The sequence below is a fragment of the Morus notabilis genome, unplaced genomic scaffold, assembly GCF_000414095.1.
Source record: "Morus notabilis unplaced genomic scaffold, ASM41409v2 Scaffold794, whole genome shotgun sequence".
NCBI lineage: Eukaryota > Viridiplantae > Streptophyta > Magnoliopsida > Rosales > Moraceae > Morus > Morus notabilis.
This window is the reverse complement of record NW_010359940.1, coordinates 233,721-260,867: the sequence shown is the minus strand read 5'-3', so window position 1 is coordinate 260,867 and position 27,147 is coordinate 233,721. Positions and strand designations below refer to the sequence as shown.

The 27,147-nt window shown below is 32.2% G+C and overlaps 1 protein-coding gene across 1 annotated transcript; it reads right to left on the bottom strand.

Moving 5' to 3' along the window:
* Positions 1–9,687: 9,687 nt before the first annotated feature.
* Positions 9,688–14,168, bottom strand: LOC21402108 (beta-fructofuranosidase, insoluble isoenzyme 1). Its single transcript, XM_024163918.1, has 5 exons — positions 13,978–14,168; positions 11,377–11,385; positions 10,416–11,272; positions 10,044–10,202; positions 9,688–9,957 (listed from the first exon to the last, which is right to left on the bottom strand). The coding sequence occupies exons 1-5, from the start codon at positions 14,150–14,152 to the stop codon at positions 9,688–9,690; spliced, it is 1,470 nt and encodes a 489-aa protein (XP_024019686.1). The 5' UTR covers positions 14,153–14,168.
* Between the last annotated feature and the right edge of the window lie 12,979 nt (positions 14,169–27,147).

The window sequence follows — 27,147 nt, the reverse complement described above, 5'->3', positions numbered from 1 at the left end:
CAAAACACATCCTCGATATATATATATATATATATATATATATATTTGAAATGAAGAAATTAACAAAATTAGTACACTTCTAGAGGACTGTGAATCTCTAACAAAATGTCTAATACCTCTACGAGATGACAACCACATTACGTCACGAGCACCAAAATCCTTATTGCGATTCAACCAAAAAGTTGGTTGAAAACAGATGCCTAATCTTGGATTCGTGAGCACATATTCTCTGTCGTCAAAAGAGGCTGCGCAAAAAGATAATAAGGGTAATTATGAAAATAGTCCTGACACGTGATTTTCATTATTTTAGAAAGGGGTTGTTAGCACATTTCCCCTCTTAAATTTGTTGTAGTTTAGTAAATTACTTTTAAATTTTTAATTTTTGTAAGTTGTATTTTCAATTTATGAAATTGTTACAATATGTCTTATTTTGATGACCATTGTATTAAATTAGTATAAAAAAAGTACGGTCAGTAAAAAATTTTAACATTTTAATTAAAATGTAACACCAATATTTCAGTATCTCAACTTTTAATCTTTTAAAACTAATAAAAATTTTAAACAAATTTAGTTAAATGGGGCACATTGTAATAAATTTACAAGTTCAGAAAATAACTTATTAAAATTAAAAATTTATGAGATAATTTATTAAATCACGACAAATTTAGAAGGTAATTGTGCCAAAAACCCTTTAGAAATTAACTTTTATTTTTGGTATTACAACTTGATCCACTTAGATTTAAAGTATCGTTACAAAATTCACCTCTAGCTTGTTGTTTGTGCTCGAAAGGAGAATTTCTTTTCTTTTTTTATTTTTTTTTATTTTTTTTATTTTTATAACTGAGACTAGTGTTTTCCTTCCCCATGAAAATGTTTTCTCTCTTTTTTTCGAAAATTATGAAGATGTTTTCCAAAATGCTTTGTTTGGCTAATAATTTGCTGAGAAAGAGAAGTTATACACTATTGAAGCATTTCCTAGATATACTATCTGATTAAGATGCATCATCTGATAGCACACCGTTTTATCTTTTTTTTATATATATTTATTTTAAGGTGAAAGATGCGTTTTTTAAGCAATTTTTCAGATATAATTAATATCAAATTAATATTTTACCGAAAGTGTAAAATAAAAAATGAACTTAGATAATCTTTTACGTCATTTGGTATGGACTACATTCGTGGAGTCATTTCTAACTATTGAACAATTCACCAATTCTCAACTATTACAAATATTAATTAGACTTATATAAATAAAGACTCTTTCTTTGTTTTTATCGCCGCTGTGTAGAACCAATTCAATAGTCTTATTCAACAAGCATCACTCGTCTACAATCTCTACGTGATGTGATCCCTTCACTTGGTAGATTATTTTCTCCTAAAAACTCTAAATTCTTCTCTTGAAGAATGATAATTGATTGAACTCTTTTTAACACTATAAATTTTCTTCCTACCAAAGACAACAAATTTTTCTATCAAAGAACATTGATTTCTTCTCCCGAAAAAAAAGGAGATCTCACTGCACCTAGAAGATATTTTTTAAGTTTAAAATCAAGAACCTTAGACCAAGGGGATCTCTCTGAACTGCTCGAAAAATTAGGCGCAAAAGGTAAAACATTCAGACCACCAAAAACATTGTAGGACTTTAAAGCGCCTATAACGGTGCACAATCCAAAAATAAACGCGTGGATTTTATTTAGAATAAAATTCATAAGACATAAAAGAGAAAATATCATTTTTGAAATATTAGAATATTTCTAATATTCTGACGGGATGAGTCGTCGGGTAACTTGCTCTCTGGCAAATATCTGAAGAAACACTTTTTATATTTTGTGCTTGCTCTCTTTACGATAAGTATGACTATAAATATCTAGATATCAAGGCACAAACGAGCGTGACAGAAATACGTCAAAACTCTGTTCCACATATCAAGCCACAAACGAGCGTGATAAAAATACGTCAAAACTCTGTTAAGCTCTCTCTAGGCGTGACTATAAATAACTAGATATCAAGTCATAAACTTGCGTGATAGAAATACGTTAAAATTTTGTTCAACATATCAAGGCACAAATGAGCGTGATAAAAATACGTCAAAACTTTGTTCCTCCCCCTATAGGTTCTTGAGTTGTGAATTATTTGTGGTTGTTCGAGCCACACACACCGTGAGACACCAAGGACATGCTTTTCAAAACTATTTTTTTCCTAACCAAGGATGTGCTTTTCAAAACTACTTTTTCCTACCTTTACTTTTAGAAAATAATTTTTTCATAGGTTTTTATATATTATTTTTCTCTTTATTTTCATCAATGACTAAAATAATTTTCTTCAAATGTGTCCCTGCTTTATTATTTTCTATGTAACTCTTCTTATAACAAAATTTATCCTTATATATATTTTTTATAATTAGCACATTAAAATATTTTTCTCCACAAATATTTTTTGTTTCCAATTTGTCTTCCTTTCATTTATTTTCTTGCTTTTGGTCCTCCCTTATTTTTTATTTGCATAATTTAATCTTTCATTTATGTTACATCATATGCACCCTAAAATTAATTTACTCTTTAATTTGCTCCACTAAAAATTTTGTTTTCTTTTTAACTATATTCAACTTAATCTTTTTATCTTTTATTTTTTACGAAATTAAATTCTTAAAAGAAGAATAAGTAAATAAAAAATTTCAAGAAATGTTAGATCACTATATCCAACAAAATATGTAACATGTTTTCAAGTAGTCTAAGGGCCTGTTCACTTCGCTGATTCGAGTTTGTAATTTGAGTTGAGATGTGATTTTATGTGAGAGCTTTTTATTGTAGCAAAAAGGTTAGATGTGACTGTTTCTGAGAACTTTTTACTGTAGCAAAACTCAAATTCTAAACTCAAATTGGTGAAGTGAACGGGGCTTAATATAACTATATCAAAGTCGTAATGCGCAATACGCAAGAGCGCTCCTTCAACCACGTGTGCGGCCATTTTTTTTTCTTTAGGCCTTATTTAGTTTTTATTTACATCGCGTCCTTCATCAATGTTTCTTTTACTTTATTAAATTATTTTTTATCTTTTAATTTCTCAATTCAAATATTTTTTTTACAAATGTACCCCTACTTAAATATTTTTACGAAAATCTTCTATATATGTTAGATTTGTGTTTGACTAATTTTATTGATCTTTTTTACACCAAAATTTTTTTTACAAAAATATTTTGAATCAAACATTTTTCTTCTTCTCGTATGTACACTCTAATTAGTTTTCTATATGGTTTGTTTTTAAATATTTTTTATATGTAAAAAACAACTACCATGCAATAATTATTTTCAAATATGCCCTTACTTAAACATATTTTTCTTCTCTATAAATCAAATATATGTAATATTATTCAACTCGCGGGGATGTAATTTTACTGAAAATCTATTTTTCCGGGACCTTCCTGGGACCTACCTTAAATAGGTTGGGGAAAATCAGTTTAAATGGGGTGAGATTGAACTGGGTTAAAGTTTCAACCTTTCATTGGTGTGCAATGCAGGAGCAAAGTTGAAGATCCTCGACTCTATTGCCTATTTGCCCACTCCAATTAATTATATCCTATTTTTCATACAAATATATCGTGTATAGTATAATATACTATATAATATTAAGTATATTGTGTAATACATTATATGCATATGTCGAAAAACACATATTCTAATGCACTTATTTTTTAAAATCTAATTTTTTTAAATGCTAAATATTATTACAAAGAAATACGAATATTAATATCAATTATGAATAGTAAAATATGAGTTAAAAGTTAGAAATTTTAGCGAGTATATTTTAGTTATGAAAAACTGAATTATTTGATTTGCGACCAAATGACCAGTTAGAAAAAGAGTAGAAATATTAGAAGTAAGGAAAATAGTAAAAGTTCCTGAAACAGAATTTTTCTGAGCCAGTTAAAGTGGGAAACTGCTAAAAAAACCAATGCCGCGAGGGTAAGGTTTTGGGCAATTCTGGATCGATTAAAATGAAAATTTTAGAAAAAGAAATTGACTAATGAGATACCCAAGAGAATTGGGTTGAACATGAGAAGTTTGACCCAAAGTACTTGACAGTTCAGAAAAGCAGTATAGAACCTGTACTGATTGTGAAATTATTAGTACCGGAAAGAGACTTGTTTTGAGAAACGGAAAGTTAGGTCTCGACAAGAAAAATTTGATAAGTATAGAGTCCACTCATTTGTTAGCACGTATCTTTGATATGGCTAAGAACAAAAACAGGTTGAACCAAGTTATAGTGTATATATATATATATATATATATAAGTACGTTATTAAAAAAAAAAAGGAAAAAGGATTGTTACCGTGAGGTGGAGGTGGATATATACCTCACATGCAGGTTTACCACTTGTTATGTATATGCTTAGCTGAAAGGTGAGTCATGGCATTAATGAAAAACTACATGGAGTAATAATGCCATTTCTCACATGGAAAAACAAAACAAAAAACTTGCTAACGTGAAGCATAGCAGAGGAAAAAAAAAAAGGGGGACGTGAGAGAGTTACGAAGAAAGAAAAAAAAAGTTGTTAGGGAGAGACGGAGAAAGGAAAATCAAGCATTTTCATTGAGATTTCTTCCGTTCAATCCGGTAGAAACGTAACTTGAGACGTTCTAGCGAAAAACCTCAACTTTTGGAGGTAAGATTTCGGATTTTCATGAGAATTCTATGATTTCTTGATTTGAATGAATAGTAACCCATCTCGAAAAACTTCCGTTAAAGTAAAAATCGGAAGCGAGGTTTTGTAGAACATCGTAATAGGAGTCTAACGGTGTAAGTATTAAAACGATTGAACGAAGTTTTGGTGGATTTCTATTGAAAATCCGTGAGCCTAGATTAAGAAAGAACATGTGTTTTGTTCAATTTTATGTTGGAATATGTGTTCAGGAATGTGAATTTTGACTCCAGATACCGAAATCGGAAGTAGAACGAGTTATTGAAAACTCAGGAAACGAGAAAAATAAGGCGAAACTCTGCCGAAATTTCCTAAAAGTTAGTTAGTAAGCAATGAGTTAGTAATTCAATTCTAGAGAATGAGTAATAGTTTTAAGACCCAGAAATGAGTAAATTGAGGTTTCAGAAGTCGAAACACTCAAATTATGGAATTTACCTCTTAAGCTAGACAATTCGGCTTAGAGGAATAAAGTTCAAAAGTGAGTTGAAATTAGATTTAAGAATCAAGTATGAAGAATTGTGATTTGGAATAGGAAATTTATACCTATTTTCATGAAACAGGTTTTGGCACGAGAGCCGAGACAATGAGAAAGAACTTCCAGCAAGCGGGAATCCTAGTGGATTATTTGTAAGTATAGGCATATATGTTTGTCGGGACTCGAGTAAGCTGTAGTTAGACTTAAAACTATGAATTTACTTATGTTCCTAAGTCTATGTGATTATACGTGTTTGGAGGGCCCAGTGCTCTAGATTGCAGAAGGGCGACATATGGTTACCCCTATGCACAGTTAAAGTACGCAAGAAGTATATTGCATTTTCATGTTAGGGTATGCACGTAGAGTAAACGTTGCATATCATTCAGTAAAGTTTTTAACACTTTGAAATGAAAACTCAAAGTTCAGTAATGTAAAGAGACTGACGGGTCGTCGGCCTCCCAAGGGAGGAAATCTCAAAGAGTAGAGATTCCGACTAGACCAGACAGTAAGCAGGGGCACAAGCCCACAGTAACAAGACAATAAGCAGGGGCCCAGGCCCACAGTAGTAAGAACAAAAGGACAGAAAGCATGTTTCACACGAGCATATTTGCATCATAACTTTTAATGTAATTCTTTTCTAGTTTATGATGTGTGCATGTTTATACTTGTTGAGCGTTAGCTCATCAGTTTACTCATGTGCAGGTAACAAAGGTAAGCAGCCAACCATATAGTGGTTTTGCTTGATGGACCGGAAGAGGCAAGGGTGGCAGAAATGTCATGGGTACACGGGAGCGGTCTCTACTATGCTCGTTTACAGAATAAATTCCGCTGCAGAGTAATGTAATATAGAACCAAGTTTATATGTTTCAGTTTTAAGAAAGAGATGTTACGGTCATTGTCTTAGTAAAGAACAATAGACTATAATAAGTTAAGATAAGTTTCGGGGACTAGTTCCATATCCGATTTCTTAAAGTATTAGCAAGGATAAGTTGTTGTATAACAAAAGAACATGCTAGGAACATGTTAAGAACCCGAGGGTTAAAGAAAAAAAATTTACTCGTAGAAAAATGTAAATTAAAGAGACGATAGTCTAATAACAAGTGATAGATTAGACTATAAGTCAGCCCATCAGTAGTAGTTTAAGATTGGCTACCTGCCGCTAGGGCGGGAGGCGTCACAATTATACATCTATTTAATTCCTTTTTTTATATCTCCTACTATTATATATTTATAATCAAAAAGCTTTTTGTTAATAAGTCGTTCAGCTTTCTCATACACGATAGTATTATCGTCCAGAGCACGTCCCCAAACCTAGTGATAACAAAAGGAGAAATACCAGGAGCTATAGGATTGAGAAATGCTTTTCTCAAGTTAATGTATAATTAAGCCCAAATGGTCCAACCCCACCTTGAACTTATGAGCCATTCTAAGGGAATGTTTGTTTCTTGTATTCGTCCATGATTTATGATTCTTTATAGTATTTTTCTCTCACAAAAAAAACACGTAAAACAAGAATAGTTCTGAATCATGATTCTGAATACATGAATCAAATGTTCACTAAATCTAGACTTTAGTCGAGGCAAAAAGGTCTAGTCCATTAACCCAGCTTGGTTCAAAATTTTCAACTTTGTTCAACTTAATCCCTACAGTCTACCGATGTCGATTCAACTTATTATTGTAGGGCATGCGTATTTTCGATAATATTAAAAAAAATATTGTTGCAGTGTCTTTTTGTATTCTATACACAAGTTAATTCATGAATTTTTTTTTTTTAAAACTAAAACGTAATCACATTTGTTCAAATTAAGTTATTATTAACGATGTTACGTACAATATCGATGTTAACAGATACCAAACTAACAACTTGGAAGGTGAAAATGTATCATTCGATGATTAATTTCAAACAATTTATAATAAGTTTCTTGAATACAATCTGTACAAAACCAATCCTGCCAACTGTATATTCATAAAAATAGGAAACAAATAAACTAAATATATTCAGTTTACAGCACTTGAATTTGAAATAGTAGTTGCAGAAAATCTGCATATCAACCAACCTCATTTAAGCATATTAAACTGATGCTTAGCATTTTTTTATAATACGGTATATAATTTCATTTGATAGTAACACCGACCGATTAATATACTCTTTATTCCAATACTTAAGCGAGGAATAAAAAATTGAGATATTGTTTTCAATAATTTATGTGGAATGCATAGAGAATATTGTAGTCATTACACTAACTTGTGGATTCTGGAAAGGGAAAATTAGAAAATAAGCTCTCAAAACTTTGTGGAGTTTCTAGTCACATTTTAATTTGTGTTTTGCATCTCCATGTCATATTTAATTTGGTGTCATCTCATCTAAACATGCAAAAGTGATCAGTTCTTAGTTGTACAAATTAATTGAAACATACTCAGATGACTATTCCCATTAAAAATAAAATTAATTGAAACATACAACCATCCACACTGTTTACCCTTTTCCATTCAGTAGTTCAATAGTTCTAGTAAAAAAACTTTCTCGAGAAATTTAACATTTTCATAAAGAGATGACAAAATGAATTCATGAAAAGTCAAATTTTGCAGAACGATTGTATGCAACATTTTCTTCCTGGGCGCATTCAACGAAAGTTGGTGGAAAGATATACCTAATTTTTTTTTTTTCCCTATTTTGTCACAGAAGGCTGAGTGTCGATCTTAGAGAGAGAGAAGAAAACAGATTTAATTTGCAGGATTATAGTATTGCAGTAGATGATTCATTTTTAATTAGTCTATATATATGCAACTGTTTTCCTCGTTCTATTTGGAAAAAGGAGACTTTTTGTATAAAAAGAAATATTATTGAGATAATTACAAATATAATCGGAATTCTAAACTCGAATCGACGAAATGAACGGGGCCTAAATACATTTCTTTTCTTTATTTATCCTTGAAAAGAAGGCTTCCAAAGTCTGTTAGCTAACCGTGTTTACATCGCACAAGCACAGTATTGACGCATCTGTTCATGTATATGTATACATACACATATATAAATATATGTATGTATGTGTGTGTGGTATCAAATTAAGTTGCGTCATCTACTAAACCTCCAAACTTTTCATAAATCATTACTTCAGGAAAATAAAGTGAGCTTCTTTTGTACAAAATGAGTCACACTAGTAATTTTAAGGGCTGTGGAGCTTCAGATATCAAATTTAGCTATATTTCTTTAATATTTCTTATGTATTCATGTTATTCTCGTACCAATTAGGAAAAAGCAGCTTCATATATATACCAAATATATTATTCTTGGCTCTACTTTCAGGGTTTAGCTGTACACCTTCACTATATTCATTTTGCGCGTGCATAACATCTTTTTCTCACTCAATTATAGTGGGTAGATCAGGATCTAACTCTTTTTTTTTTTCTTTTTTCTTTCAGCATCAATTATGGTGAGTGTCTAATTATTGAAGCTGAGGTGTGGACTATTATTATGGCCATCAGATTAGCTTAAAGTAAAGGGTGGAGACACCTTTAGATAGAAAACGATTTTGTTTGTGCAGTTAACTTTTTTTTTTTTTTTTTTTCTTTCAGCATCAATTATGGTGAGTGTCTAATTATTGAAGCTGAGGTGGGGACTATTATTATGGCCATCAGATTAGCTTAAAGTAAAGGGTGGAGACACCTTTAGATAGAAAACAATTTTTTTTGGGCAGTTAACTTTTTTTTTTTTTTTTTTTCTTTCAGCATCAATTATGGTGAGTGTCTAATTATTGAAGCTGAGGTGGGGACTATTATTATGGCCATCAGATTAGCTTAAAGTAAAGGGTGGAGACACCTTTAGATAGAAAACAATTTTTTTTGGGCAGTTAACTTTTTTTTTTTTTTTTTTTCTTTCAGCATCAATTATGGTGAGTGTCTAATTATTGAAGCTGAGGTGGGGACTATTATTATGGCCATCAGATTAGCTTAAAGTAAAGGGTGGAGACACCTTTAGATAGAAAACAATTTTTTTTGGGCAGTTAACTTTTTTTTTTTTTTTTTTTCTTTCAGCATCAATTATGGTGAGTGTCTAATTATTGAAGCTGAGGTGGGGACTATTATTATGGCCATCAGATTAGCTTAAAGTAAAGGGTGGAGACACCTTTAGATAGAAAACAATTTTTTTTGGGCAGTTAACTTTTTTTTTTTTTTTTTTTCTTTCAGCATCAATTATGGTGAGTGTCTAATTATTGAAGCTGAGGTGGGGACTATTATTATGGCCATCAGATTAGCTTAAAGTAAAGGGTGGAGACACCTTTAGATAGAAAACAATTTTTTTTGGGCAGTTAACTTTTTTTTTTTTTTTTTTTCTTTCAGCATCAATTATGGTGAGTGTCTAATTATTGAAGCTGAGGTGGGGACTATTATTATGGCCATCAGATTAGCTTAAAGTAAAGGGGGGAGACCCCTTTAGATAGAAAACGATTTTGTTTGTGCAGTTTACTTTTTTTTTTTTTTTGGGTAACAAATTAAGTAAAGAGAATATAATTCTATGGTGGTTTGGTGAAGAAAAAGACAAACCTTGATGCGTCAGAGCACAAGAGAACAACATGTTTATCTGTAGCTTTAAATATTCTGAAGAAAACAGGGGTGAACTCTTCCAACTTCTCTGAGGCCAAAGTTAAAAGACCAAATGGTCCAACACCACCCTGGACTTTTGAGCCCTTTTGGGCACAAAGGTCTTGTGCCTTAACCCAGCTTGGATCAAATTTCTCAGCTTTGTCCAAGTTTGGAAATGAGAATGTAACTTCCACATCAGCCTGAAATAGAGAACAAAAGAATTTACGATTTCAAAAAAAAAAAAAAAAGATAATTTTTTTTATAAAAAGAATTTAAAGAAACATACCTGAGCAGCAGTTATTCCCTTAATTTCAAGAGAATCTCCCTTTTTGAGTTTTGTGTTGGTCACTTGCACTTTGTTCCCCCTCAAAGCTTCAATTTCCTCAACGGGCCATTGAAGCAATTGTTTTCCATTGGGATCAAGCCATATCTTCCTTGGAATAGCCTTACAAAAAGAGAAAAAAATAAAAAAGAAAATAAGTCTCGCAGGCAGTATAATGAATCTTACAATGTCAGACGTACCGATGAGGCACAATACCGCACCAATAAAAAATGAGTCTCACAATATGAATTATAGAATATATATATATATATATATATCCACAAATATATAATATAGTTATGGTGCTTAACACCGTCAGGTGTTAAAGATCGATACCTGAACTCCGGACCATCCTTTTTGGGTATCATCATGAGTACTATCAGACTCGTTGGCCCAACCCCACAAAATCCTCCTTCCCTTGGCAGGATCATAGAATGTCTTTGAGGCATAAAAGTTACCATAATCATATCTTAGGCCATCCCAACCATCAGCCGAGGTGTTATCCGGCACATACCTATCAATACGTGGATAATAGGTTCCAAGTGTATAGTACTCAAACCTAGTAACATCGAGACTAACTTTCAAAACATGCTTAGTATCAACTCCATGCGCTGACGTGTCCAATCCGTTGTTGCTAGATTTCGAAACCGGGAAGAAGTCGGGGCATTCCCACATTCCGGTCTTGGCTTGAGAGTGCAAAGGATGTTTTGCCTTAACCCAATTTACAAAGTCCCTACTCCTATACAAGTGGGCCATCCCTCTATTTCTCCTCCTACCACCAATTATAATCCTCCAATGTCCATCCTTACCCCACCAAGCGGTCGTAGGGTCGCGGAACGCGGTGGCATTTACACCGGCATCGGGAAAGACTATCGGGTTGTTGTCGGGCTTGACCCATTCCCGAAGATATGGGTCGGAGATGTTCTTCGGTAGGGCATAGTTTTGAACCTGATAGTTGTGAGGGTCGATACCCGTGTACAATATTATGGGCTTGTTACCGGGTAGGACAGTGGCTGACCCGGACCAACATCCATTTATGTCAAATGGCTTAGAAGGGTATATAGCAGGATCAAGAGCTTCCCAATTGATCATGTCCTTTGACACAGAATGGGCCCACACAATGTTGCCCCACACTGCACCTTTGGGGTTATACTGGTAGAATAGATGGTACACTCCATTGAAGTACATAGGTCCTGTTCATTTAGATTAAGAAAATTAATTACGAGAAATAATTAAGCATGAATTAACAAATTAATTTAAAATTTTACAACAACAAAAAAAGGCAGATAGTACTCACCATTTGGGTCTATTCGGATAGTTGGATAACATCACCAAGAGAGGAGAGGGGAAAGAAAAACAAAGAAAGACAGTCAGAGACTGAAATACGAATAAAGCTTAAAATCAATAAATAAATGAATATATAATCAATTCTAAAATTTGGACTTCCTAACAGATAAACATTGGCTGATGATCAAATAAATGCAAGGGAAAGTAATTACTGTGGGAATATAACAAAAAGCATATTAGTCACGAAATGTGGCCCGTCGTTTCTTTTTTTGTTTTTTTTTTTGGAAGAATTTGGTCAAAATTTATTCCAAAAAAAAAAGTGGTCCAAAAAAAAAAATGTGCTCCAAAGGAACCTTACAAAACTTGATGGAATATAAACAGAACGACAATTTGACTTGTGCAAGGTATAAAGGTACTAAAAAACATGCCTAATTTAGAAAATTTCATTAACTTTAGAATGAATAACATGGTATTTCATGATTGCGAAGATATTTTTCCTGTTACAGAAAAAGAAAAAAGATACGATAAAACTATTTCTCTCAAGTTGACAAATTTATGTCTTTCCCCATAAGCTTCAGAAATTAAGCAGAAACATCATTGCACATATATTTAGAATATCATAAATTAATATGAATATGTACTCCTAAGAACCAATCAAGTATATAAAAATATAATAATAACCTTAGCATGTACAGTGGAATATTACTCAAAAGCAATATCCATGGAGGCAAAGACACGAGAGCCCTAACTTTAGTTTTTGATGTGCTAGAAATTGCCCACAAAAGTTTAGGTTTGTTTGATGGAAGACTAGCTAGGTTGTTTAATCAAATATTGTTCCAACTATCTAATTCGAACTAAATAGTGGGGGTACATATGATATAAAAATAACTTATCTTTCAGTTTTTAGATGGGCAAAAGTTTATTTTTTTGTGCACTATATAAATATAAAAACCAAATCCAATATAATTACCACAGATCGATCCATGAGCAAAATAAATAAGTTAGGAAAAGGATAGCAACCAACCTAGCTTTTTAATTTATTAATGTCACAAGGAAAGAAAGAATAATATCCTAAAGAACTATATCTATATATATGTATATGTAATATATCTATATATATATATATATACATGTTAAATATAACTTTTTTTTTTCTAATTTACATGTATATAAACTTCAAGCCACACAAGTCCCTTTCAGTCATTGAAAACCAGATTGTGATAGGTGACATTTATCTCCTATAGATAGGAAAAAATAATCCTATTCTTTTTATTAGGAAAATTTTAAAACGAGCAATAAAGTTTATGTCATCACAAAGAAGTGCAAGAAATAAGAAAATGCCGATCTCTTTTTATGAAGAATATATTAAAAAAAGAAAACGACGATCTATATGGCAACAAAAGAAGTTCAACTGCATCTAGTGATTAGTAGGACCCAGAGGGGTCTAAAGGAAACTCACACAAGACCACTAGTTCACTACAAAGCAAATAAAAAATGAGTTTTTCTTTTTGGTAGAAAATTATAAGATGAAATCGGATACTTAAGAAGTCTTCCACGTCTTAATCACAATAATACAACAAAATAAAATAAACATTGTTTAACTAGAACATATGCGTTGGTGTTAGCATTCTAAACGATATGATACGCTTATAGAGTTATACTGATGTTTACATTTTGGCAGGCACTGAAAAAAAAAAAATGGTAGGCAAAGAGCTATATATATATATACACACACACACACACACACACACACACTACAATAAGAGATCCATCTTCCAAAAAAAAAAACACCGAAAAAGTTGGCTTTTTAGATAAAGTTGCCTAATATAAATTTGGTTTCTTCAGTTTTTCATTTTTTTTTTAAATTTTATTCGATCTATTAGTTTTATAGAAAGTATCTAGTTGAAAACAGAAAGGATCTCGCCGGATTAATAGCCTCATCTCCGTTCTCTTTAAAATCAATTGCCATTTCCGTTACGATTTTCAAAATGATAATAAAAAGTTGAAGCTAATATTTTCTACTTTTGTCAAGATGAAATATCCTCCATCCCTAAATCCATTTTTTACGGGAAAAAAAAAAAAGAATAAAACGAATTTTAATATCAGTCGAAAACCTGGTAGGTTAAATGGCGGATGAAAAACTCTTTCATTATACGTGTGTGTGTGTGTGTGTATATATATATATATATATATATATAGACACACATATACACAAATGGCATCAATAACCAAAATATATGAATCATAGAAAGGGAGCCATCAATATAAAAAAGAGAATAATCTCAAAAAATAAATATATAAAATAGGACCCATAAACATATATTGCACAGAATACACCCCCATGCAAGAAGAAATTGTATATAAGCAAACAAAATATTCTAGAGAACCCAGATAGAGATATGAAGCGTATATGCAGATCAGAATATCAAACTTACACACACACAAAAAGAGCCACAAATAATGTTTTGAAATAAGAAAATGAAAACGTGAATATACCATATATAGTATAAACATATTAGATGCACATAACATATAAACACAGACAAATGTGTGTGTGTGTATAGAGAGAGAGAGAGAGAGAGAGAGAGAGAGAGAGAGAGAGAAAACATACCATTAATCCAATGCTTAGGAGGCTGAAAATGAAATCCAGTTCTATGGACTTGCTTAACTTGGGCAGCCTCAAGAGACTGAAACTCAGAGTAAACCTTGTGAGAGGCTTCAACCTCACAAAGGCTTATCAAATAAAAACAACAAAAAAAGAGAAAAAGAAACTTAAAAGCCTTCATCTTGCAAAAAAGAAAAGAAAATGAAACCGAAGAAAAGAGATATAATCTTATACATGAGAAGATGGTATTATTTATAGAGGAAAAGGATGGGGAGTGGCAGTGGTAAAATGGGTAATTCGCACAAATTTAATTAGTTTTTAAGATAAACTTTCCACGTCAATATGGTCAGTTTTTAGGCTTTTTGGTTAAAAATCTTGTTCTTTTTATTCCCATCCCGTCCCCTTTTTTACTCATCTTGACTTTTCCTTAACTTTATCATTATTTTTTTTTGGCTTTTGAAATCTTCATCTAGCTTTATCGGATTTTTTCCTTTTTTAAAAAAATTTTGAGACGCTATATCAGAGTTTTCATAACCGCATATACATGTATATAATTTTGGTTTTTAAATAATTCTGTTCAAAACATTGATATACAATATAGTTTAATTCAAAGTTTTGAATGACATATCTTAACTGATAAAAATAAAAAATTTCTAGAACAGATAATTAAATTTTAAAATTTTTTTTTTTTTTCAAATCAATAGAATGTCAACCGTATAACATATTTTCTGTTATTGAAAGGGAATAATTATCCTTGGAAAAAAAAAAGAGAGGATAATTAGAGCAGATTTCTTCCATTATGCATTTAACACGTCTCCGGAAGACAGTTTTTCATGGGAGACAAAAGGGGTATGACCGCGGGCCGACCACTTTTGCACAACAAAACCCTTGGCTTTTGACTCTTTTCTTCCTCAAAAAAGAAATAAATAAAAAATCTCCAATAGTCAAAAAAATATGTGTGTGTGTATATATATCTTATCTGATCTTACATATTACTAAAGCCGAAACGTTTCATACGCGCCGAATGCGTTTTCAGATTTAGTAATATGCGAAACGTTTCCCACACTAATAAAATGTGCGAATTGTTTTGCATCAGTTTTTTTTTTCCTTTTTTTTAGTATCTTTTCTTGTCTTTTAAGTTCTTTTTTCACTTTTGTCTTTTTTTTTAATCCTTTTTTTCTTCTTTCTTTTTGTTTAACAATTTGTATACCCATTGTTTTCCGCACGCTTTTTGACTAGCATGTGTGTGTATATATATATATGACAGGAACAAATAGCATAGTCCTCTCCTTATGTTGAGGGGTGACTATTACTGATCTGCATGTGTTTCCTACGGAAGAGCTTATCCACAAGTAAAGCACATGGACAATGTATTCCCTTAAAAAGAAGTTACAAATCTCTTTGAAAGGGAATAATTATCCACAAGTAAAGCATTCTATCCATTTGTTTATTTGCACCCAAACTCAAAAAAAAATTGAACTCAAGTTAAAACTTTATTTAAGTTCATGTTCTTTTGTAAAATTTGAGTTTTAATTTGAGTTTGGAGCTAAAATCTGAGTTCAAGTTCCTCCTTCAACTCAAGTTCCTAACCTCAAACTGAAGTTAATAAACAATATTTTTTTCTATTCTTAAAAACGCCATAACTTCTTCGTTTTAATTCTGATTGAGATGATTTTTTTTCTATGCACTCACAACGAAGAGACGAATAAAATCTCACCCATAAAATTTTCTACTACCATTGAATTTTTTATTAAAATACTATCCAAATAAAAACTCAAGTTTTGACCCACCTAAATATAAACTCAAAAAGATTCATATCTCAAACCATAACTCAAATGTACACAACTAAATACAAACTCAAGTTACAACTTCGACTCGAGTTATAACTCAAATTTAACTCAAAATCTACACTCAAATCACCATAACTCAAAAATGCAACTGAAAGGGAAAAAATATGCATAAACACAAAAACGAAATTTTCTCCATTAAAAAAACGAAATTTTCTCCATTAAAAAAAAAACGAAATTTTTGAAAAAAACATCGAACATCTCAATTCGAATGAGTAGACGTGAGAAAGCCTATCGCCTATATTCTAATCTTGGAGTTATAATAGAATTTAAAATTTGAAAACATCCGAAAGATAATCTGTCTCTCTCTAACACCTAGCTCTTGTTAATGTGATGAGAAGTAGGTAGAGGTTTGATAATAAAAATGGTGGATTGAGAATTACAGTTTACTATTAAGGACAATTTAAACAGTGATAGGAGAAGCAATGTTAAATGTGCCATAAAGCATGTGCCCGAGACATGTATATCATTTGTGTGTATAAAAAGACATCAATAGAAGTTCAAACAAGAAATTTATCTTCATAATCAATAGATATTAATCAAGATAATCTTAATATTTTCTCTTCTCCTTAAGTAATTTATTGTAAACCATCACAAGTATAAAACTACGTGAGTGAATTCAAAGGATAGATCGTTATAATTTTATTATAAATTAACCTTCGCACACAATATATTATTGAGATGATTATTGAGCATTACGTATCAAATTGTGTTAAACAACCAAATAATAACGTTGACATGATTGATAGAATTTGAGAATTTCTCATCAAATTATTTTATACAACAAAGGTAATTCAAATCAAAGCAGAGTTTCCCTTCAGGCCCCAAAAATGTTGAAGGACGCAAGAGATTACTATAATCTCTAATTATTGGATTTGGAAAATTTTTTTTTAAAAAAAAAAAAAAAAAAAAAAAAAAAAAAACACTACTGGTTACGGTAATAAGGTCAAACAAAAACTTAAATGCAAATTCTTAGCTGCTCTAGGAGTTAAGAAAAATATACATTAATTACCAAAATCCAAAACCCATGAAAACAATTGATAGATACACTACAACAATTATGCCCATTTGCGACGACATTTGTCGTCGCAAATAATACCCTATTTGCGATGACATGTCGTTGCAAATACCTACCGTTAAATAAAATAACAATGTCGTCGCTAATAATTTCAATGTCGTCGCAAATAATATTGGCGCGCAATTTTCAATGGCGCGGATTATTGGCGCCAAGGTAATCCATTTTTTTGCGACGACAAGTGATGACTATTTGTGACGACATTTATCGTCGCAAATAGTTTTACCTTATTTGCGACGACATTGTTTTACCGTCGTCGCAAATAATCTTATTTGACGATAAAGTAGGCGCGGGAAAAAAGTATTATTTGCGACGATTTTAAAATATTTGCGGTGAGAAAATATCATCGCAAATATTTTAGTATTTGCGATGAAATTTTATTAATTTGCGACGACATTGTCGTCGCAAATATTTTATTATTAGCGACGATATTTTAAATTTATTTGCGATGAACATGTCGTCACAAATAACTCTGACCTAATATCCCCTTCTTCTTCTTCTTCATTTTCTCCTCACGCTCTCTCTCTCTCTCTCCTCCTCCTCTTCTCGTGGCCGCCGCCGCCGCCCTGCCATCGGCCTCTCCTTCTCTCTCTTCCCTTCTTTCTCTCTCTTCCCTGCTTTCTCTCTCTCTCCTCCGAGCGGATCTCTCCTCTTCTTCCCTCTCCTTCTGCCGCCGCCCCCCGCCGCCGGCCTTCCGCTTCCCTCTCTCCCCTTGTCTCTCTTCCGGTCTTTCTCTCTCTTCCCTTCTTTCTCTCTCTCTCTTCTTTCCGTTTCCTGCCGCCGCCGCAGTTTTTTTAATTCTGTAATAACTTGTTATTAGAACTAGATTATACTTAGAACTTAGAATCATTTTCTAAGCATTATACTTAGAACTAGATTATACTTAGAATTAGATTCGAGCATGAAGAACATAACATTTTTTTCCCTATAGAATTTTTAGTCGTAGCCTTTCATAAATTATTAAGCTTCGTAAAATTAGACCGGACTTTAGATAATTATCTTCGTATATTTTCGAGTGATTCCTTAAATTTTCATATTCATTAATTTAAATTTAACTTTATTGATCAATATTTTCTATTTATATGCATCATATAGATCAACATATGACTCATTAATTAGTAACAATTATGTTGAGATTAAACTCTCATTGAATATCAATGTGAGAGACATATGAGAACATTTAATATTAATCTTAATGCAAAACTTTTTATGAATGAACAATTAATTTATTTGTGTATCAAATTTAAAACTATAAAAAAGTAAAGTATTCATTCGTTTTTGCGTTTTTTTTACTGTAGCCCTTGCTTTTATACAAGCGGATCAAGCCCATAATATTTTTTTAAACTCTCATTGTGTCTATATGTTACTCTAGATGTTAATAAATTATTAATTTTGGTGTTTGAAAATTATGTTTGATGTTTTAATTTGATGTAGGCGTTTGATTTTTCACCTTCGTCCTTGTTTGCACGGTTCCTCTGACATAATCCTTCTATTTTCAGCCCCCGTTTAGTGGGTTTAAACTTTGTAGGTTTTTTATATTTATTTAGTTTAGAATTGTAGTAGTTGTATGAATTCGGTATTATGATGACAATATTTGAATTATGATTTTGTTATATTGTTGAAATTTAGTATATGTTTATGATTCTTGTTCTGGGTAGCACATCTTGCAGCTATGGTGTGTCAAAATCTTTTAAAGTTATTTTTCTGCAGGTTTTGATTTTTGGATTATATGGAAAATAAGTCGTTATGCTGCCGAAATTTAGTTAGGAAACCATAATTTACAAAAGGTCATTAACACACTTTAATTAATAAAACTTAATAGTGTTAATTAAGAGTAAAATTAAAATTAATTAAACACATTAATAAATTGTTATGTCTGTTGTCGTTTATAGTTGAAATGCTGATTGATAAAAGTTGGACTTCTTTGAGGAACCGATTGTCGAATGAATATTAGAATGGATTATCTGCTTTTATTGAGGTCGCCAAAAATTATGCAACTTCAATTGGCCATATCAGTTGTCCTTGTATGAAATGTAGAAACCATGAAATGCATCCAGTAGAAACTGTGAGAGCGCATATACATCGATTTGGTTTTGATCCATTGTATAGAACATGGATTCACCATGGTGAAGTAGAAGTGCTTTCAGGTGTAGACCCAATAGTTAATCAACTAGTAGATGAGATGTTTGCAGTCTTAGAAGACGTTGCTGGGATTAATGATGACCATGGAATGTTGGATGAGACGCATATGGATCTAGAAGATGCACAGTACGCTGAATTTAAGGATCTACTTTCTGAGCTCCAGGTGGGATTGTATCCGGGCTGCACTAAGTATTCATCTTTAAATTTCTTAGTAAAATTGATGCATTTAAAAGTGTTATACAAGTGGCCTCATGAGTGTATGGATACTGTCTTAAGTCTATTGAAAGATGCATTTCTGGATGTGAAGTTACCTTCTTCTCATTATGAGTCGAAGACGCTCATGAGTAAACTTGGATTGGGTTACGAAACAATTCATGTCTGCAAGTATGATTGGGCTTTGTTTTGGAAGGAGAACGCTGATTTACAAACGTGTCCTGTATGTAAAACATCCCGTTGGAAGAAAAAAAAAGACAAAGGGTACTAAACAAGTCCCGTGGAAAGTACTATGTTATTTCCCATTAACAGCTCAGTTAAAGCGTCTGTACGGTTCTCGTCACACAGCTAAAGATATGACGTGGCACCAGCGTGGGCGTTCAAATGATGAGGATTTAATGCATCATCCAGTCGATGGTATTGAATGGAAGGAGGTAGATGAAAAGTATCATGAGTTTTCACGTGAGTCGAGAAATGTTCGCTTGGGGTTGGCCGCTGATGGTTTCAATCCTTTTGGAAACATGAGCCTCTCATACAGTATGTGGCCGGTGGTTTTAACGGCCTATAATTTCCCTCCGTGGTTATGCACTCAGGATCCTTATAAGATGTTGACATTGTTGATTCCTGGCCCAAATGCACCCGGAAAGGATATGGATGTCTTTTTAAGGCCCCTTGTGGATGAGCTAAAACATTTGTGGAATGAGGAGTAATTGTACATGACGCAGTTTCGAATACATCATTTCATATGCGAGCTATGTTGCTCATGACTGTTAATGATTTCCCTGCTCATAGTAGTTTATCTGGATGGAATGGTCAGGGCTATTTAGCATGCCCAACTTGCAACGATGCAACTTCTTCAAAGAGGATAACAAGTAAGACTTGTTTTGTTGGCCATCGGCAATGGCTTCCTATTAAACATGGGATGAGAAAAATAAAAAGTTTGATGGTATGGTTGAGAAACGACCTCCACCGGCTCAAAAATCTGTTCACCAAATCTTAGCTCAGTTACAAAATGTGTCCTTCAGATTGCCTGGTAAACATGAAAAGTATGGTGGTAAGAAGCGAAAAAGACATGCAAGCGAGCTTAATTGGACAAAGAAGAGTATCTTTTGGGAGTTGCCTTATTAGAAGTCATTATCGTTACGTCACAACTTAGATGTCATGCATATTGAGAAGAATGTATGCGACAGCTTATTAGGCACAATTCTAGACATTGACAGAAAAAGAAAGGAGACGGATAAGGCGAGAATCGATCTGCAAAATACGGGATATGAATCGAAGTATTCAAAATAGTGGTGTTTGTGTTCGCGGACCTGATAACCAAATGTTTTATGGAGTTTTAGAGGATATTTATGAACTGTCCTACTTGAATGACAATTCTGTTATGTTTTTTTAAGTGTTTTTGTTAAAGACACGTGGTACGAAAACAAACCTTTCATACTTGCATCTCAAGCAGAGCAAGTTTTTTACGTAGACGATTTATTTAACGGTCCAAACTGGAAGGTTGTAGAACACTTTAGACATCGACATATTTGGGACATTCCAGAAACTGACATTGATGACGTGATGATAGTCCAGGATACAGAGTCTACAAATATTGAGTTAGTAGTGGAACTACCAGAGATTGACTCATTTGTATTGAATCGAGGTGATTGATCATCTAATGTTGTCACTTTCGATGTTGATGCAATTATGAAAGATAAGTCTCCCGTAGTTAATGATTTTATTAATGACGAAGACGATGAAACTTTAGAAGAGTACGTTGAAGAGGAAGTCATTGAATCTGAAGACGATGATGACATAAATGATGATGGAGACAAATCAACAATGTAGCAGCGACGATGAATAGAACTACAGAATAGTAATCTTTGTCATTTTTCTCAGATTTTTTTGTAATATTATGATCTTATTTGAATTTATAAATATTGTTATTAATATGAATTTGTTCATAGACATTGATGGCTGGTAGGGTAGCGACTTGCGCTGGCTCTTCAGGGGGAGCGCAGCCTCCTCCCGGTCCTCACAAACTCCCCGCATACTGTGAGTCTAGTATGTTATTCTGGCTGTGGTTTCTCGTTCTATCATATAGTAATTAAATGTAGTAGTACATGTTGATTTGAAATGCTTTCATATGCTTACAGCACCTGAACCTCAACAACGTAGAAGGCGAGGTGGGGCAAAAGGTTATGAAATCGCCCAAAAGGTCCTTCAAGACGGAAAAATCACAGTAGAATTTGATGAGGTGGGAGGTACTTGGAAGGCGCTTGGTAAATATGGTGCCTGGTTTGATAGTACGGTTGGTATTCATACCAGGGACATATGCGAGCCCTTCCACGATGCATGGAAGGACATTAGCGACATGGACAAGAAGATAATTCAGGACCGGATGCTGGTATTTATTTTATGCAATAATTTGTATAGTTTATACTATAGTTAACAATGCGTTTTAACGATGTGAAACTGTTTTGCAAGGACTGGTTTAACGTGGACTATAACTACAAGAACGGCATTCTGAGGTCCGTTGTTGATAGGGAGGCAACAAAGTGCTACAAGGACTGGAAAAGTTTCCTGCACCACCACTACAAACGCTATGGTAGAAAAAGTCTCCCGAGTAACATGAGAAATCAAGTTCATTGGGATCGTTGTTGCGATAGGTTCTCCGGCGACAAATTTCAAGTGATATAGATTTGTTAGAACTTGATGATTTTTTATACATAATTTCAAGTAACTATTACTTATTATAGTTAATCATAAATAGAAAATATCAGAGACAAATAAAACTAATCGCAGCAACCAAAAGTATCCAAGCTTACATGGTCGGTTATCGTACTCTCAACATCGCAATAAGAAGGTTAGTACTTATTTTTTGACTTCATTATCGTATTTATATGTTTGTGATTCTTGTTCTGGGTAGCACATCTTGCAGTTATGGTATACCGAAATCTTTTAAAGTTGTTTTTTTACAGGTTTGGATTTTTGGATCATATGAAAAATAAGTCGTTATGCTACCGAAATTTAGTTAGAATTTAAGAATTTTAATAAATGTAATTTATTTGACAGGCCAGTACGGAGACCCAAGAGCCGATGTCTGCTATAGAAAATTGGGCGGACATGCATCGTCGCGGGGACTCTTGGGTTAATATCCATGCGGAACAGACTTTCGTAAGTCTTTTTACTTTTCATATTAAATTTTTTTATACTGAAATAGTGGTTTTATAACACGTAAAAATAATTATAATGTCTTATTATGTAGAACACCCTAGAGGAGGAGAGACAAATGTAGAGAACACAGACTACTGCAAGCTCGACTAGACCCCCCCTTGACGAGCATGGGGTTTTGGAGCAAGTTCTTGGCATGCGTAGAGGACATAAGATAGGAGTGGGTCCGACGCTCTCCGAAAAGCATTACTCCAGGGCTTCTCCGTCATCTGCTGGTTCATTCTCGGACGCAACCTCATCAGCTTAACCTAACTCACGTATGGATCGTTATTTAAAGAAATCGTACCGGGAACAAATGAAGATTTATGACAATCAGGTGAAGATGTTAGAGTTGGTGTCTAAATTGCAGCCCAACATCCAATTACCTACGATTGCTCGTCCAGAACCAGTTGACCCAGATGCTCCTCTGCCTCCTTCAGATGATGACAGTCCTGATGATAATTCAGCTGTTGGTGATGCTGCAAACTTAGACGAATAGTTCCGTTATATGTTCTATTTTATTTTTCACTTTATTTAGACTTTTATATTTTTTTGAACATTATATATGCACTTCATGTAGTATTTATAATATATTTTATAAATTTATTTAGATTTATTGTTTTTAATATTAATTTATATTTCACTTTTAATGTATCTTAATAAATTATATTCAGTATGTAACATAATAACATTTAATTAAAATTATTAAAAATTAATTAAATGCCATTTTTTTAAAAAATTGAAAAAAAAATTTATTTCAGTTTTTTACGACGACTTTTTTATACGTGTCGTCGCAAAAAAGGAAGATTATTTGCGACGACATTTTGAAATTTATCGTTGCAAAAAATATTATATCACGAGAATTTCAGAACGGCATATTAGCAACGCTTATCGTCGCAAAAAAAATATGTCATCGCAAATATATTTACGACGACACTGTGTCGTCGCAAAAAGAGTTTTTGCGACTAATTTTTTGCGACGACATATCTGCGATGATATGTCGTCGTGAAAACTATTATTTGCGACGACACTGGGGTTTTTGCGACGACAAAAAGTCATCGCAAAAACACCTTTTTCTTGTAGTGATAGTAAATTATTGTCAAAAAAAAAAAAAGTTGGAGTAAATAGTAGCTTTATGAAACTAAATTAAGTAAATATTTTATTTTAAAATTATTTAAAATAAATAGCATGTGTTCGAGACATGTATATCATTTGTGTGTATAAGAAGACATCAATAGAAGTTCAAGCAAGAAATTTATCTTCATAATCAATAGATATTAATTAAGACAATCTTAATATTTTCTCTTCTCTTTAAGTAATTTATTGTAAACTATCACGAGTACGAAACTATGTGAGTGAATTCAAAGGATGGATCGTTATAATTTTATTATAAATTAACCTTCCCACACAATATATTATTGAGATGATTATTGAGCATTACGTATAAAATTGTGTTAAACAACCAAATAATAACGTTGACATGATTGATAGAATTTGAGAATTTCTCATCAAATTATTTTATACAACTAAGGTAATTCAAGTCAAAGTAGAGTTTCCCTTCAAATCCTAAAAATGTTGAAGGACGCAAGAGATGACTATAATCTCTAATTATTGGAAAGTTCTTTCTTAAAAAAAAGAAGAAAAAAAAACCACTACTACTTAAGGTAATAAGGTCAAACAAAAACATAAATGCAAATTCTTAGGTGCTCCCGGAATTAAGAAAAATATACATTAATTACCAAAATCCAAAACCCATTAAAACAATTGATAAATATTAAATTACTGCCAAAAAAATTAAGTCGTAGTAAATAGTAGCTTTATGAAGCTAAATTAAGTAAATATTATATTTTAAAATTATTTAAAATAAATAGCATGTACCCGAGACATGTATATCATTTGTGTATATAAGAAGACATCAATAGAAGTTCAAGCAAGAAATTTATCTTCATAATATTAATCAAGACAATCTTAATATTTTCTCTTCCCTTTAAGTAATTTATTGTAAACCATCACGAGTATGAAACTAAGTGAGTGAATTCAAAGGATGGATCGTTATAATTTTATTATAAATTAACCTTCCCACACAATATATTATTGAGATGATTATTGAGTATTACGTATTAAATTGTGTTAAACAACCAAATAATAACGTTGACATGATTGATAGAATTTGAGAATTTCTCATCAAATTATTTTATACAACTAAGGTAATTCAAGTCAAAGCAGAGTTTCCCTTCAAGTCCCAAAAATGTTGAAGGATGCAACAGATGACTATATTCTCTTATTATTGGAAAGTTCTTTCTTTAAAAAATAAAAAAAATAAAAAAAATAAAAAAAAAAAGCCACTACTAGTTAAGGTAATAAGGTCAAACAAAAAACTTAAATATCTAGTGTTATTGTTGTGTTGCACCCTTTTCTCCTAATAAATAAGTTCATAGCATTCTTTGTTAAATGTCATTTTCTTTAATCCAACATTAGAAAACATTCGATTAGCGAAAGTGCATGTAGTTTGTATGGACTACACTGGTTAAACAGTCATATTTAATTAGATGGCGCTTATGTCATTCCCCATGGATAGAAAATGATCCCATCTCCCCCACTATAGATTCCAAGTGTACAAATATGAGAAGTCTTAAATTTATAAAGATCGAATCTATGAGTAGTCATATTAAAATATTCTCGTTTAGTTCGTTGATTCGAGTTTTTATTCGAGTTGATATGTGAGTTTATGTGAGAGCTTTTTACTATAGTAAAAAAGTTAAATGTGATTGTTTGTGAGAGCCTTTTACTGTAAAAAAACTCAAATTTTAAATTCAAATCAGTGAAATAAACAGAAACACAGTGTACAAATATATAACCGCTTCTACTCACATATTATATTCAATTTCAACCATAAAAGTACCATATAAATATATGATTTGATTGAGAAAGAAGAAGTGCACTATTCATATAGGATTTGTGGAGAAGAAAGAAATGGAGGAATCTGCTTTTCTCTAAATGTATGGGGGGTGATTGATTAATACACGTTTTTGTTATTCACTAGTGGTCAATAGTCATAAAGGTCCTGTTTTTTATAGTGGAGTTTTACTTTATTTCATGTTGCACTATTTAACTGTCCTTTTTTCGAAACAATAATAGTGATATTGAATGGACAGTACGGTTCCTTTTCCAACAAACTCCCAAGTTTGCTCGTATTTTACAACTATAGCTAGTAATTTTTTCTTGATTTCCATGAAGAACAAGTTTGTTATTTTTTTAAATATGTTTCCAAGTTTTATTATCTGAACTCAACTAGCTACTAGGTACTGTCAACAGCTTTTGTCCCACAACGGACAAGTGTATTTTGGGAGGCAAAACCATTATTCTAGCTAGTGCTACTAGAAAGCATAGAAAATGTATCAAAGATTCTTCAGTTATGGTCATCCACGTGGAGTTTTTAAAACACCAATCTCATCCAAAATTACAAAAATTCTTCAACTCCATATGAGGCCCATTATACAAATTCTAGAGGAAAAAAAAAATAAAACTTTCAGTTTCACTTGTACTGATTGACCGAGAAACTTTTCATATTAAAATTTCCAAAACCAATTTAACAATTACAAGTGGCTAAATCCCTATATAGGCAATAGACAACTCAGTCAAATTAATCGAGCATAGCTATAATTTCAGACTAATCCCAACTTCCCCTAAAAAATGACACAAACAATGATCAAAATCAAAGGAATTTTATGCGTGTTTAAAATCGTTTTTGAAAACGGTTTTCATGTATTTTGAGAAGTAAAAATAAAAATGAAAACGAAACGACGTTTATTTAGTAAATATTTTGAAAACGAAAACAGTGAGAATAGTTTTTGTGAATGAATTAAAAAACAGTTAAAAGTTATTTTTACTTTTCTATTTTTATTTTTTAGTACTTATCAACAATATTATAATATATTAATTAATAAACCCAATTTTATTTTTTTATTATACTCAAAATAATCTATTAAAAAACTAATCAAACACAATTTCAGAATGATTCTCAAAACAATCTCATTTTTACTTTTATTGAAAGTAAAATCATTTTGAAACTAATTCCAAACGCGCCCATTATTTTACCAAAGGATTCTAATTAAGAGATTGTAAACTTATAAGCTCCTTAGCCAATTCTTTTAATGGTAAAATGTGTTAGTGTGTAGAGTATTTAAACTCTTAAAAAAAGTATTAATCAAGAATAAAAGGTAAAAATTCATACTCATACACTTTAAGAGTAAGTTTAACATTTTTCTCGAATCATATGAGTCGCATATACTTTAAAAGTAAGTTTAACATTTTTCTCAAATCATATGAGTCGCTAAAATGAAGATTTCAGCATATTTGCATGACTATACTGTCACGCCCCTAAACCGGGGTTGGTGACGTGGAGGCTCGTTTAGAAACTTAAACCTGTTTGAGAGAGAGTGATTAACAAAATAATTTAATTCCTTTCAAATCTAAAACATTCAGGTATTTCCAAACGAGCCCCTGCATTCAAGAGAAATTTAATTTCAAGAACGGTGGTGGAATTTCCAACCAAACCAGTTTTAAAACCACATCACTGGTATCATGTCAGGAATTCCCACAGGGGTTTAGCATACATGAATATAAACATAAGTAAATGTGACATCAACCACAATCTAGCAACATTTAAGTTTACAAACCATAATCTCTTATACATGCCTT

What these genes read in the sequence shown, in the direction of transcription:
- LOC21402108 (XM_024163918.1), bottom strand. Translation starts at nt 14,152, where the DNA reads ATGAAGGCTTTTAAGTTTCTTTTTCTCTTTTTTTGTTGTTTTTATTTG. An exon ending in AAGGATGGTCCGGAGTTCAG is followed by an intron (nt 10,203 to 10,415) that starts GTATCGATCTTT and finishes TCTTTTTGTAAG; the next exon opens with GCTATTCCAAGGAAGATATG. An exon ending in AGGGAATAACTGCTGCTCAG is followed by an intron (nt 9,958 to 10,043) that starts GTATGTTTCTTT and finishes TCTCTATTTCAG; the next exon opens with GCTGATGTGGAAGTTACATT.